The sequence below is a fragment of the Puma concolor genome, chromosome B1, assembly GCF_028749965.1.
Source record: "Puma concolor isolate L17-30 chromosome B1, mPumCon1.1.hap2, whole genome shotgun sequence".
Classification (NCBI taxonomy): domain Eukaryota; kingdom Metazoa; phylum Chordata; class Mammalia; order Carnivora; family Felidae; genus Puma; species Puma concolor.
Window position 1 is genome coordinate 114456211 of NC_141670.1, and position 14141 is coordinate 114470351.

Here is a 14141-nt window from a genome sequence, read left to right on the forward strand (position 1 = left end):
TAAAAATACAAGGTGAGATCAGCAGGGCAAAAGGAGGAAAGGGTTCAATGTTTGATTAAACCACACTTTTATCAAATGTAGAATTCAAAAACAAAGTTGTGATCTAGATTAATGGGAACTCTGGTGATATTTTAAATATTGCTTTTGATTAAAGGTCCTCAAATGTGAGTGTTATCTCTAGTTTAATTGTCATTTTGTAGCAACCCGTGTTTAAAACACTATCAGGGAATAAGATACTTTCATCAGGATTTAATGACAGAAAGAAAAGCAGCATACGAAAGAGTTGATTAATCATTTAATGAATTGATGCTATTGGGTCAAATGAAAATAATGTACTAAATGCAATACGTAATTGTGAAATACCTTTCACATTATTGTAATGTCTTTTATAATCTAAAAGTAAAGTATCATAGAGAAAAACAAACCGTGACCTAATAAATTTATCTCCGTAATTTCATTATTTTGGATAACAAGAAATTATGAACAAGTAAAAAAAAATGATTCTTATTAACAAAAATCAAGGATAACTACTGTGAACATTGGATTTATTTTAGAAAATTACAACATGCAAATATGAATATGAAAAGGCACCTGGGTGGCTCAGTTGGTTAAGCTTCTGACTCTTGATCTTGGCTCAGATCATGATCTCACAGTTCATGGGTTGGAGCCCGTATCGGCCTCGACACGAGGAGCCTGCTTGGGAGTCTGCTCTCTTTCCCTCTCCCTTTCTCTCTCTCTCTCTTTCTCTCTCTCTCTGATCCTCCCTCACTTGCTTGCATGCTCTCTCTCTCTCAAAATAAATAAACATAAAAATATGAATATGAAGGTAGAATTCTATGAGAATTGAGTCATTTTCACTATATTCATGAACATTTTTCATTATTTTTTGTCTAGCTGACACAATTTATAATGCAAGACCGTTCACTTTGTCACATGATATAACTTGTTCTTCTAACAATTTAGACTATGCTTCTGCTGATTACTATTCATAAAATAATAAAAGCCTTTAAGCTTATAGCATGTATTCATGAGGATCAGAATATTTTATCATGTCTTCCTCAGGCACAGAGAAAATCATCAATGAGTCAGGTGTCTAGCCATAGGAGACCTATTTATTTTTCAGTACCTATCAGTTCCCCCTGATTGACTTCAAAATATAAGATCCATTAAGAGTAAAATTTGATGCGGAACTAGATACTGTGAGTGTGGTTTTCTCAAAAGCTCCAATGGAAATGTTTTCTGAGTAAGTTTGGTAGAGGGACCTATGGTTTCAGGTCACCCTCAGACCTGCTTTTCAGTTGACCGTGTCCACCGTGAACCTGTCATGGGGACAAAAAAAGAGCAAGGGGCAGCAGGTGCTGCTTCCAACACTTGTTACTAAACCACAGAAAATGTAAACACCAACTATTAGAAAATGAAGAAAAAGGGGCGCCTGGGTGGCTTGGTCGGTTAAGCATCCAACTTCGGCTCAGGTCATGATCTCACGGTCCGTGAGTTCGAGCCCCGCGTCGGGCTCTGTGCTGACCGCTCAGAGCCTGGAGGCTGTTTCAGATTCTGTGTCTCCCTCTCTCTCTGCCCCTCCCCTGTTCATGCTCTGTCTCTCTCTGTCTCAAAAATAAACCTTAAAAAAAAAAAATGAAGAAAAATAATTTCTTTGCTAGTTTTGAACACTGAAGGTAAGAAGTTCAATGTGAATATATAATAGTTTTGTAAATTCGGAAACGCATTGTGGGTGTTCTCCATATATGTGGCAGAAAATAAATCAAAAGTATTAAGGGATTCTTTCACAAACCCAAGTTTTCAGCCGGAACGAGAGGTTTATGCCCCAGACTGTACCAGTAGTAACATCAAGTTAAGTAAAAGGGAAAATCACCAATTCTTTAAATGTATATTTACTGTTGGCAGCTTGGCAGTGGGGGGTGATGTGTAGGGAGGGTGCAGCATGCACACACACACAATTTATATACGTGTATTTATATATTTCTACCTAGCAAAAACCTACTTATAGAAAACTCTCCTTGACACAAATCTTATCAATTAGCTAAAAGTTACAGATTACAATATCATATCTCTGTGCCACCACAAAGATAGCTCGACTTACTTGCATGCGTATCTGTCCACTGCTTCAATATACATACACACACCGTTATAGAGGCAGTACCCGTCATAGGATGGGGGGCATTCCTGGTAACTGTTTCTCACAGAATAGCGGCCATCCTCCATGAGAACAGAAGGAGGAGTAGAGTCTACAAGAATCAAAGACATTACCCTTACTTTCTGAAGTGATTAGATCTTTCAGGTCTTAATATCAGGAATTAGTCTCTGTGAACAACCTGTGATACAGTGTCCTTTAGGGACAAGAATCGTCACAAGTGACTCTAGTTTCACTTTCCCAACCAGACTTCATGTCATTCACCATGAAGTCAGCCATTCTTTCTTTGGGTTCAGTATTATCTGACAGAAAGCATAACGGAAGCAAGTAAGAGATTGGTCAATTCTAAATAATTCCATGAATCCCAAGTCACTGGTCTCATTATAAAAGTGCATCTGTCATCCACAAACACACACTAACTGTGTAAAATGACAGACAGCTTTAAGAGGGTCTTACTGAACAACAACAGATCTTTTTATGGCTCATCAATCACCCACCAGTATACAATCTATTACACCCAATACCCTGAAAGCCTCAAAAATTTCTCCCATACAATGCTTTCTTCTAAAAATAATTCAACTTTCAGGGGAGCCCTCAAAGACAAGACTACCAACTTTGACAGAAAAGAAATGTTACCATAAGAGAGGGAATGTCAAAGTGGTAAAAATTCCTTTTATTGAACGATTCTCTGCTCATTAAAAGGAAAACATTAGGATGTGTAACCGACTATATAAGTATTAGTAGTCCTTCAATAGTTTTAAGAAGAACAAATTATTTGAGAAAAATAATGTGTTAAAAAAAAAAGATCTGGGTAAGTGCAGAAATTTCCCTTCTTGGGGTGTTTTCAGAGCTGAGACAGGTGAATTGCTGACAGTGGTGGGGGAAGAGTCCCTGATCCTGGGTTCCAAGGTTGGGGTGAAGGCAGCTCCCTTGTGAGGATGGTGAGAACATACTGCCTGTTGGAGAGATGCTTGAGGAAGCAGAAGTCAACCATTAACATTTAAAAAGGAAAAAAAAAGAGATGAAGTTCTAATTCAGATCAAGAAATACTCATTTTTAAGGTAATATTTTAAAATCTTTAAGAGTGATTCAAAATGCTAAGGGTCTAGATGTCCTTCCTGGCCTGCTTTGACCTGCGAAGTTTTTCCAGCAGTCCCAGAAATCAACATTACAAATTAAGACATTAGTCACACAGTTAAAGACAACCATCTGTATTCTCACCTTTAGTGAATTGTAGTGATAAAAACAGAATTTATTCCAGATGCTATTAAATTAAGAAAATTTGGACTATTTCACATTCTCAAGCTTAGCATCAACCGAATCAGGAAAGTAAACTCACCAGCCGATTGAATCCAATGATTTTCCAGAATCTCTAGAGCAAATACATTGGGGTACAGAATTTTCCAAAATTAAGCCCCTTCCTTGGATTTAGACCACCCACCAACCTACCAGGACATATCTGTCCAGGTTCAGACAGGGTGCCGGCACACATGCAGGTGTAGTTTCCCTCCATATTTGTACAGGTGGCATTTTCCCCACAGGTGTGTATGCCCAACTGGCACTCATCAATATCTGCCAGAAAAAAAAAAAAAAGGAAGTAGGGAGGAGAAAAGTGAGGTGCAGAGGAGGAAAAAGGGTTATACTATTGGAAGAGCCAACATTCTGGGAGGGGAACATATTCAACTTTTGTCATGCTGCGTGCTTTCGGAGGCTTTGCATATTTTGATTAAAAAATTGTATCCTGGGGCACCTGGGTGGCTCAGCCGGTTAAGCGTCCGACCTCGGCTCAGGTCGTGATCTCACAGTTCGTGGGTCGAGCCCTGCGTCAGGCCCTGTGCTGACAGCTCAGAGCCTGGAGCCTGCTTCAGATTCTGCGTCTCCCTCTCTTTCTGTCCCCCTTCCCTGCTCACACTCTCTCTCTCTCTTTCTCTCTCAAAAATAAACATTTAAAAAATTTAAAAATTATATCATGAATATTGGACACAAAGATGAATGGAGTCCCTCAGCTGCCTGCCCATTCAGGTGTTCTAAACTCCTGAAATATGGCTGGATGTTTTCCTGCTGCTTGGGAGAAAGGAGACATCCCAACAGCAGCTCAGTGGGGAGGCTGGAGATTGGTAAACTATCTCTAGGCAAACATTTAGAAAATCAAATCCTAAAAATTCATTCTTAACTTTTGCAAATAGACCTCCAGTCATTGACATACATGTTATGTCAAATAAAACACTTCTGCATTTTTCCTACAGAAATATAAGCTAACTCATCCCTTTCTTTCCCAACTACCATCATTTTCTTTCTCAGTTACCACCCCCCTGACATCTAGATCCTTCCTCTCTTCAACTTTGCATTACTAATAGAACGGCCTTACTCCGTTCCCTGCATCCCATCTGTCCCCCACTCTACTCCTAAACACCAGTGCCAGATTACTCTTCCTAAAGCACATTGCCCATCAGTACACCGCTTGCCTCAAATGCTGCCGGTGGCTCCCTGCTGCCTAGAGCTTAGCTGCCCAAGGTGGCCGCCACTGCCGTGTGTGTGTATGAGCATCTGAAACGGCAGCCAGTCTACAATGACATGCTGTAAGTGTAAAACACTTCCCAGATTTGAAGACTTAGTACCAACATGAAGCAAAAATGTGAAATCTCTCAATAACTTTTATATTGATTACATATTAACATATTAATACCTTTGACATATTGGATTGAATAAAATCTAAAATTAATCTCACCTGTCTCTTCGTACTTTTTGTAACATGGCTATTAGCAAAATTAAAGTCATATATGTAACTTACATTACACTTCTGTTTGATGGTGCTGGTCTAGAGAAGTAAAACCCCAATGACTGATGCTCAGCTTCTAGTCTCCTACATATGTAACCCAACCCACTTGTTATGAACTGTATTGAATCTCCCTCGAGATCCGTATGTTAAAGTTCTAACCCCCAATGGGACTATGTTTAGAGATGGGGACTTTAAGGCAGTAATTAAAGTTAAATGAGGTCATAAGAGTGAGGCCCTAATCCAACAGAATTGAAGTTCTTATAAGAAAAGAGAGAGAATGATCTCACAGCTCCTGAGTTCAAGCCCCGCATCAGGCTCTGGGCTGACAGCTCAGAGCCTGGAGCTTCAGATTCTGTGTCTCTGGCTCTCTCTGCCTGTCCCCTGCTCATGCTCTGTCTCTCCCTCTCTCTATCTCTCTCAAAAATAAACATTAAAGCAATTTTTTTTTAATTTAAATAAAGCAAAGGAAGAGACACCACATGCCCCACCCCCCCCCCACCCCAATGACAGCAGGAAGGCATGTGAGTATGCAATAAGAAGGCTGTGGTCTGCAAGCCCAGAAGACCTGCCACCAGGAATTGAATCAGCCAGCACATTGACCTGGAATGTCTAGGTTCCGGAACCGTGAGGAAATACATTTCTGTTGTTTAAGCCATCCAGTCGATGCTGTATTTTGTTATGAAGGCCTGAGCAGACTAAGACATCGCTTTGCCAGTCTCAGTCTGTTTCTCTCACACCCACTACACTTAGGGATCAGTTGGGCTGTTCTCTACCTCCCAAATAGACCTGTAATATGTTTATTCCTGGAATTCCCCCCCCCCTTCCTTCACATTTCTAATAAAAATTTACTCTTGAGGTGCCAGGGTGGCTCAGTTGGCTAAGCGTCTGACTCTTGATTTCAGATCAGGTAATGATCCCACAGTTCCTGGGTTCAAGCCCCACGTCAGGCTCTGCACTGATAGTGCAGAGCCTGCGTGGGATTCTCTCCCCCCACCCCTCTCTTTCCCTCTGCCTCTCCCCACCCCCTTAAAATAAATAAATAAAAATTCCTCATGCCACAAGGTCCATCCATAGTGATATTTCTTTCATGAAGTCTTTCCTAATACCTCACACAGATATTCTCCCAGTTGTGAATTTTCACTGTAGTTTTTACTTCTCCCATGATGCACACCCTTCTTCTCTATTTATTATTAGCTCTATTTCTTCTAGATCCTGCTCTTCTCGCAAACAAGCTCTACCTCCAGCATTCTGGTCTTCCTCACAGGTCCTACTGCTGTGTCTTTCCACTAATAAGAGCTAAATGAATATATGTCACATTGAACTGCTATCCTGATGGCTCAAATTGAGTCTTTTTTTTTTTTTTTTTTGCTTACTTACGATTTATAATTTCTATGAACTATTATCTTGAGAGTCAGAGAAAGCTTTTCTAAGAAGCAAAAACAAAGATACAGTCTTGGCCAAAAAATACAACTACTCTTAAGAATAAGAATAACAACAATGGCACTTATGTGCCAGGCATGGTTTAAAGCACTATATCTACATATATACGGAGAGGAAGGAAGGAAAGAAGGGGGAGGGAGAGAGAGTCAGAGAGAGGGGGAGAGGGAGGGGGGAGGGAGACAGAGAGGGAGAATGACACACACACAGAGAACAAGAATAGGCCCATTCTTCCATGTGGCCTGAGGATTCCATGCCATCCGGGTAGTCTGGGCCATGATGCCCTGTTGTGTGCTCACTACTGGAAGGAGGTAGGTTAGTGACACAGTGAGAATCCAGACTACAATGAGTTTAAACATTCAAGAAAGTATACCTTCTTTTCTCTTCAAAGCAAATTAAATATAAAGCCTGTTTGTCTAAATTATCTATGAGCCTGCTTAATTAGAGCAGTGACATTTCCCTGACTGACAGCCAAATATGTGCTTAAAAGAGCATTTACAAATGACTGTGGGCTCCACAAAACTAATCTGATAAAGGTCTGATTTAAACCAACCAGATCCAGAAAACTGGTAGTTATGACTGACTTCATCTTCAACCTCAACATGTGGGAGAAAGCAATAGCATTTTAGTGTCTTATCGGGTCATCTGCCCCTCACCGTGAAAAGATTTGTATGTTTTCAGAAGGAAAAGAAAATACTGAAAGAGACATGTTAAAGCCCTGTTAAACTTCAGATAACCACTTCACTGGGCCGTGATGGCTTCAGGCATGTCCCCACTTGTGCGGACTACTATGCTACTGACACCTGGAATGATGGCAGACATCCACTAAGTGAACTCCCAACCCAAAGCCACACCCAGATCTTGGCAGAGGATGGTAATTATGAAAAGAGGTCTTAATCATGCTTTACTTGTATCCAAATGTCAGTGACTTGAATCTCCCATCTTTTTTTTTTAATGTTTATTTATTTTTGACAGAGACAGAGACAGAGTGTGAGCAGGGGAGGGGCAGAGAGAGAGGGAGACACAGAATCCAAAGCAGGCTCCAGGCTCTGAGCTGTCAGCACAAAGCCATCAGCACAGAGCCCAAGGTGGGGCTCAAACCCACAAACCTCAAGCCAAAGTCCGACACTGAGCTGACTGAGCCACCCAGGTGCCCCTTGAATCTCTCATCTTTGAAACTTATCAAGAGCCATCTGATGAACCCCTTCATAGAACCATTTTTCCTTTCTTTCATGCACATAGCAGTCACTTCCAACAGACCTACAGCAGCTCTGCAGTTCACCACAGTTCAACTGCCAAATTCAATGACAGTGAAAATGCTGTACAATTCCCCCGAGGATGGCTCGAGGTATAGAGTGTGGGTGAGGCACGGGGGTCACTCAAATCCCAGAGAAAGAAAGGCAGAGCGGCAAACCACCTCTTCGGGGTTTTGAAGCTGACGACTGCAGTCATAGCACAAGGGCACAAACCTGACTATTCATCAAGAACGGAGATATGTCAGTTTGAACATCACGCAACTTCTCTTTCAGTCCTAACATGTGTGGCACCTAAATTATAGCCTGTCTTCTCCTGACCCACCACACCCACCGTGTTTCATGATTCTCTGAGGCCTGCCTCCACCCTCCTCCCTTGGCACACGTGCTCTCTTACCAAGACAGTGAATCCCATCTCCCCGGTAGCCTTCTGAGCACTGGCAAACGTAGCCGCCTTCAGTGTTGATGCACTTGGAGGAGGTGGGAGGGCAAACGGTGGTGCTTGTCCCACACTCATTTATATCTGTGGGCAACATGACCAACTAGTGAAATATGTACACAAATGAGAGTCATAGGAAAAAAGAAACATAAGCTCAAATACAATCTTTCAGCCGCTTGCAGATGCTATTTGCAAATGTAATGCAGACTCTGCATCTTGGTTGTAAAGTTGCCTTCTGAATCCATTTCTACAGATTTCTCAGGTGTCTGATTAGCTAAGTATGTGTATATACATCACATTGTGCCAGAGTTTCAGACCATGAGAACTGAGATTTTTACAGTAGTCACTAACTTAAAATTTCAAGGCTATCAATATAAAATAGAAACCTATCCAGCAAAACCTCAGCTTTTAGGGGAGAAAGTTGTGTTTTCATTGGAATTGTTGACTTCATAAATTTGACTTGAACTCAAATTCATGTTTCTGAAGCTAATTATATTTTTTCCTTTAATGTCAACTGCATATATTATGTAATTTTAATATAAACTCACTGAAATATAACCACATATCATGTGTTTCATATATTCTATATATACTATCCATCATCTTTTTAGCTAATATCAAATAACTTATTCAATCCTGTTGATCACATAAATCTTCTGGAGATTTTGAGTCAGTATTATCTAGTTCACTGTTTTCCAGATATTATGTGTATTGGCCTTTGCTCTTACCAGAACATAGTTTTCCATCACCAGTAAATCCTTTCAAACACTGACATGTGGCATTTTCTCCTTCTGAAACACACTGAGCCCATGTACCACATCTTATAGGACCACAGTCGTCATTATCTGCAAACAGGGAGAAACCCATCAGATTATTTGCAGACCTCAGGGGGGGAAATGGACTTGACTATTTGGGGTTCTACAGAACATTCCAGCACTTCCTTTCCTGAGTTCTGGGATAGTTAACCTCCAAATAGAAACAATTTGTTGACCTATAAGCTTTATCTATATTAAAGGATCCACCAGCCATATGTTTCCATTTACATGCTCTCAATAAGTCTCTAGTCTTAAAGACCTATTTGGTGTTCAAAGAGCCCTGTGTGAACTTGTTTATCATTTTTTAAAAACCATTTGCAAGTCTGAACCATAACATTCCTAGGAGTGAATGCACTCAAGTTTCAAAAGTTGTATTGTTTATTTGAGAATTTCCAACCATCATGACATACAATAGGGGTCAATATATTCTTATCCCTCAAAGAGACACAGACTAATATACAGCAAGTAGATCTGTGTACCAACATGGCAGAGAAACAATAAATAACAATTTATTATAATAACACAAGATACAATAGAAAGATTTATTGTCAATTTACTAAGATTATGTTTCATATATAAGAGAAATGTATGTCACAAGATTTATGCAGTGACTTGCAAACTTCAAGGCACTTTTACAAAAGTCATGAACCATGCAAACTAAATGCTGTAAATGGATCATTTCATTTCATACTCCATTGAAATGCAAATGCCCCAGGGGATGGAGCTACATGTTGAGCCATAAACATGAGCAACTTTTGTGTTTTTTTTTTTTTCTTTTGACTACTCATGTATATAATCATTCTCCAAATGTCTCCTCTCTTTTGGAGTTGGGGGGCCTGACATACCACAGCAGGATATGAACTATCATCTCTCTATTCACTGGTAAGTTTGCTCATCTGAGTACCGAAGAGGTAAAAGAAGCACTCTAAATTTGTCCATAAATAAAAGAAAGTTAAATGATCTAAGTAGGATTCAGGTTCCATGTGAATGTAGACATTGGGTAATTGCATTTGATTTGCTTAGCTATTTGAGTGAGGTTTCTCTTGTGGGAACACATGCCCTTCATTCTTGCTTGGTCCTCTCCTGTCACTCATGACTCTTCAAGATGGATAAGTTCAGACTAAATCAATTATATTTGATTTGGCATGCATTTGGAAGACTAGCGCTCAAGTCACAAGGCTGTTCAGTGTATAGTGGGCAGTATCCAATTACCCAAGACATTTTAAATCACTTGCAGAATTGCCTTAAATTAGAATATGGCTCAGGATTTATTTGGTAACTTGCAAACCCCAAGGCAGCTTTTGCATAATGAAAAGCAATGGATGTGCCGTTGCAGGGGGATGGGCCATAACCAAAGTTCTTTCTGCCACAAACTTCCTCTGGAAGGAATGCCTAGGCATTCACATTCCTCTTCTCCAAAATATCCAAAACACAGGTGACACTTTTTGTCCAATCTACTTCACATGATTATTGTAAGGACTTGGAAAAAAAAAGTGATTTTTGTCTAAGTTTATTTATTTAAGTTAGCTCTACACCCAATGCAGGGCTCAAACTCATGACCCCAAGATCAAGAGTAGCATGTTCTTTTTCTTTTTCTTTTTTTTTTTTTAGGTTTATTTATTTATTTTGAGACAGAAAGAGAGCGAGAAGGGGAGGGGCAGAGGGAGAGGGAGAGAGAGAATCCCAAGCAGGCTCCATGCTGCCAGTGCAGAGGCTGACACAGGGCTTGGTCTCTTGAATCATGAGATCATGACCTGAGCCAAAATGAAGAGTCGGGTGCTTAATGGACTGAGCCACCAGGTGTCCCAAACTTGAAAAAACGTGATTTTTTTTTAAAGCCTTGAGAATAATAAATTCTACACATATGTAAATAAGGACAACAAAGAAGAAGCGTATTGTGACCGTCTGAATCAGAATTAGCCTTATCACATTAGAAAAGACTCTTGATGGGGCACGTGCATGGCTCAGTTGGTTAAGTGCCTGATGCTTGGTTTCAGCTCAGGTCATGATCTCACAGTTTCATGGGCTCGAGCCCTGCACTGGGCTCTGCACTGGCAGTGCGGAGGCTGCTTGGGATTCTCTCTCTCTCCTTCACTCTCTGCCTCTCTCCTGCTCATGCTGTCTCTGTCGCTTCCAAAATAAATAAATAATTTTTAAAAAAGAAAAGACTCTTGGGACTATTAATTAAACTAATAAAATTAATTCATTTAAAAGTTCCTACTATATGTCAGATCCAAAGAGAGCCACAAATACAGTGATAGAGAATATAGACAGGGGTTCTGCTTTCTTGTGTAATTAATTATTGAAGTACACGTGCGATAAGCACTCTCAAGAAACAATACCACATTCTAAGAGAGCTGAAATAACTCTCATCTTACCTTGTTAGGAGAGTAGGAAAAGCTTTCTGAGAGATCTGAAGGATACATAGGACTTGAAAGGGTATAGAAAGAATACTGTGGGCTGAGAACACAACATCAGTATGTTATAGGCAAGGCCAGTATAACTGAAGCTGGCCATAGAAAGCTGAGGACAGGGGTGCCTGGGTGGCTCTGTCCGTAAGGTATGACTTTGGCTCAGGTTATGACCTCACAGTCCATGAGTTTGGGCCCAGTGTCGGGCTCTATGCTGACAGCTCAGAGCCTGGAGCCTGCCTCAGATTTGGTGTCTCCCTCTCTCTTTGCCCCTCCCCCCATTCATGCTGTGTTCTGTTTCTCTCTCAAAAATAAGTAAACATTTAAAAAATTTAAAAAAAAAAGACGAGGCTAGAAAGGCACACATTGAGGCTGTTGAGATGTGTAAGGACTAGTTCATCCAGGGCCCAACAGGCCATGTTAAGAATTTTAAATTTTATTCATGAATTTAGAAGAACTCGTTATTTTTGTAAACCTGACCATGAAACTTTTTTATGATTGAATTTCTTTGCCATCTTCTATGCAGATCTACTTGCTATATACCAGTGTCTGTGTCTTTGGTGAATAAGAATATATTGATACTAACCTAAAATCTCTTATACCATTTTCAAATTCTTTGTGGCATAGATATTTTGTTTAAATGAAATCTCACTACAAAACATAAATATGACCCTTAGCCTAACACAGGTAGAACTAAAACTTTATAGACTAAGACAAAATAGAACACAGTTTAGATATGGAAAGAGGAGGCAGTTTTCACAAAGGCAATCAATTCCATCCATTCTGCACAAGGTACAGTACAGTCTCAGGTATGAAGCCAGACACAGCCTATTATACAGTATATGTATTCCAATCTTTGGCCATCTCATCTTCCCCTCCATCCCATCCATGTGTCTAATTTACTATCTGTCATTCATCTTGGTCTTGGAATCTCCCAAACATTAGCCTTTCAAAATATGCTCCATGAACCTTTAGGGAGCCCTAGCAACTTTGAAAGGGTTCTCGATACTGCTAATATTTATTAATATTGTTTTATTCTATCATTTGTTTGCCTCCACATCAGACTGTGACCTTGGATGTCAAGGCTATTTTCAGCTCATCATGGTATCCCTAGTGCTTAGCACAGTGTGTAGCAAATAGTCACTAAATGAGGAATATTCCTAATGTGATCATGTTTTCCTGACTTTTTTTCTTGACATGAATTTATTTGGTCCTAATTTTCAAAACTCTTTGGTAAACTCATTACATTAATATATCTTAGCTTCAGTTTTCAAATCTGTTAAGTGATGGGTTGTGATAAGAATCATATTAGAGGTTAAAGTAACTGGTAAACTCTAAACCTCTGTACAAGTTATTATTACCAAAAATATCCACCTCTGTGTTTGCATTTTATAAAAAAAAAAAAAATCACACTGATAAGTTTTATAGGGAGAGGTAAGAGGTCTCCAGGCTCTGGTACACTGGCAAAGGAGTCTGCAGGCCATCAAAGTTGGATGAGCGCTTTAAGTGTATCTAAGATCTTGATGTGGAGCTTTCAAACTTATTTTTCACCACAGATATTTTATTAAAATAAACTCTTGGGGCGCCCGGGTGGCTCAGTCAGTTAAGCGTCCGACTTCAGCTCAGGTCATGATCTCACGGTTCGTGAGTTCAAGCCCTGCATCGGGCTCTGTGCTGACAGCTCAGAGCCTGGAGCCTGTTTCAGATTCTGTGTCTCCCTCTCTCTCTGACCCTCCCCCGTTCATGCTCTGTCTCTCTCTGTCTCAAAAATAAATAAACACTAAAAAAATGTTTTTAATAAATAAAAAATAAAATAAAATAAAATCTTAGCCAGAAATATAAATAAATAAAACATTTCAAAGTAGAGCTGCACTGATTACAGGGCAGAGAGCAGAGTGAAGAAGGGGTGGGGTTTGCAAAAGTTCTAGGGCTGAGCTAAGCCCAGTTTGAACACCATTGACCTCATGAGTAAATAGAATACAGAATATAAAAGAATGAGGCTCCCTAAACTTGTTACATACTGAACAAATTATTTCGTATTTTGGTGATAAACGTGCAGTACAGAAGAAAACAATTCAAATATTTGCCGTTTGTAAACTTTGGAGCAGCTGAAGCAACCAACTTACGTTTGCTTATCAGTTACAATCTACTTTTTCACACTAACCGAAGTATAGCTAGATGGACAAAAGATAAAAAATACTAGGTATGGATAGGGATACACTCATATCTGTTTTGTCTTATTTTTCACCTTTGTTTCCAAGTTAGATTTCTTCAAAGAAGTTTCAGTTCAAAGATTCTCAATGAGTAAAGTTCATGTCCTGTCTAATAGGGAGCCATTTTCCTCAGGCACACGGTTCAGAAAAGAAGGACCAAAATTTGAGTCCAAGGTTTGGCTTCACTAGTTTTGTGTACATTTAGCCAAAGTTAGAGAATGAATTCAGGATTCTAATTAGAAGGATGGAAATTGTTGGAACCAAAGCTATGTTGGAGAACTCATCATTCATACCTGACACCATGATCTCAGCCACTAGCGTATGTTGGGATTCTGTACTGTTATCTTCAGATCCTCTATTCCTGGATAAGACATCCAGTGGCGTTACTTGGTTACTTAGATCTGCTTCACTACCTACTGAAGGTCAAAAGATACAGTTAATTTACCTTTTATGATTCAAGAAAGTTTTGATTTTAACTTACATTTATAGATGTTTGTTGGTTGTAATTTCAAACTTACTTGTACAGTAAGAGCACTCAACTAGCAGTATCTTGGTGACTTAGAAAACCTCACCTTGCTGTACCACACCCTCCCAGCTTCACTCAGTGCACTTGACAGTTGAGGGTAGGGAGAGACAGTGGGC

At 39.9% G+C, this 14141-nt stretch overlaps 1 protein-coding gene across 7 annotated transcripts in view; it reads right to left on the reverse strand.

Moving 5' to 3' along the window:
- EGF (epidermal growth factor) overlaps nt 1–14141 on the reverse strand; it is a 104234-nt gene that overhangs the window by 14609 nt on the left and 75484 nt on the right. For 3 of the 7 annotated variants that reach the window (XM_086704404.1, XM_086704401.1, XM_025921332.2), the window contains exons 16-20: nt 13793–13915; nt 8789–8905; nt 8019–8144; nt 3602–3724; nt 2102–2246 (exon numbers count right to left, since the gene is read on the reverse strand). In XM_086704404.1, coding sequence (XP_086560530.1) covers nt 2102–2246; nt 3602–3724; nt 8019–8144; nt 8789–8905; nt 13793–13915 — 634 coding nt within the window. Of the gene's footprint in view, nt 1–2101; nt 2247–3491; nt 3725–8018; nt 8145–8788; nt 8906–13792; nt 13916–14141 lie in introns of those variants that run through there. The other 4 variants (XM_086704406.1, XM_086704400.1, XM_086704405.1 and 1 more) reach the window with 3 other exon arrangements.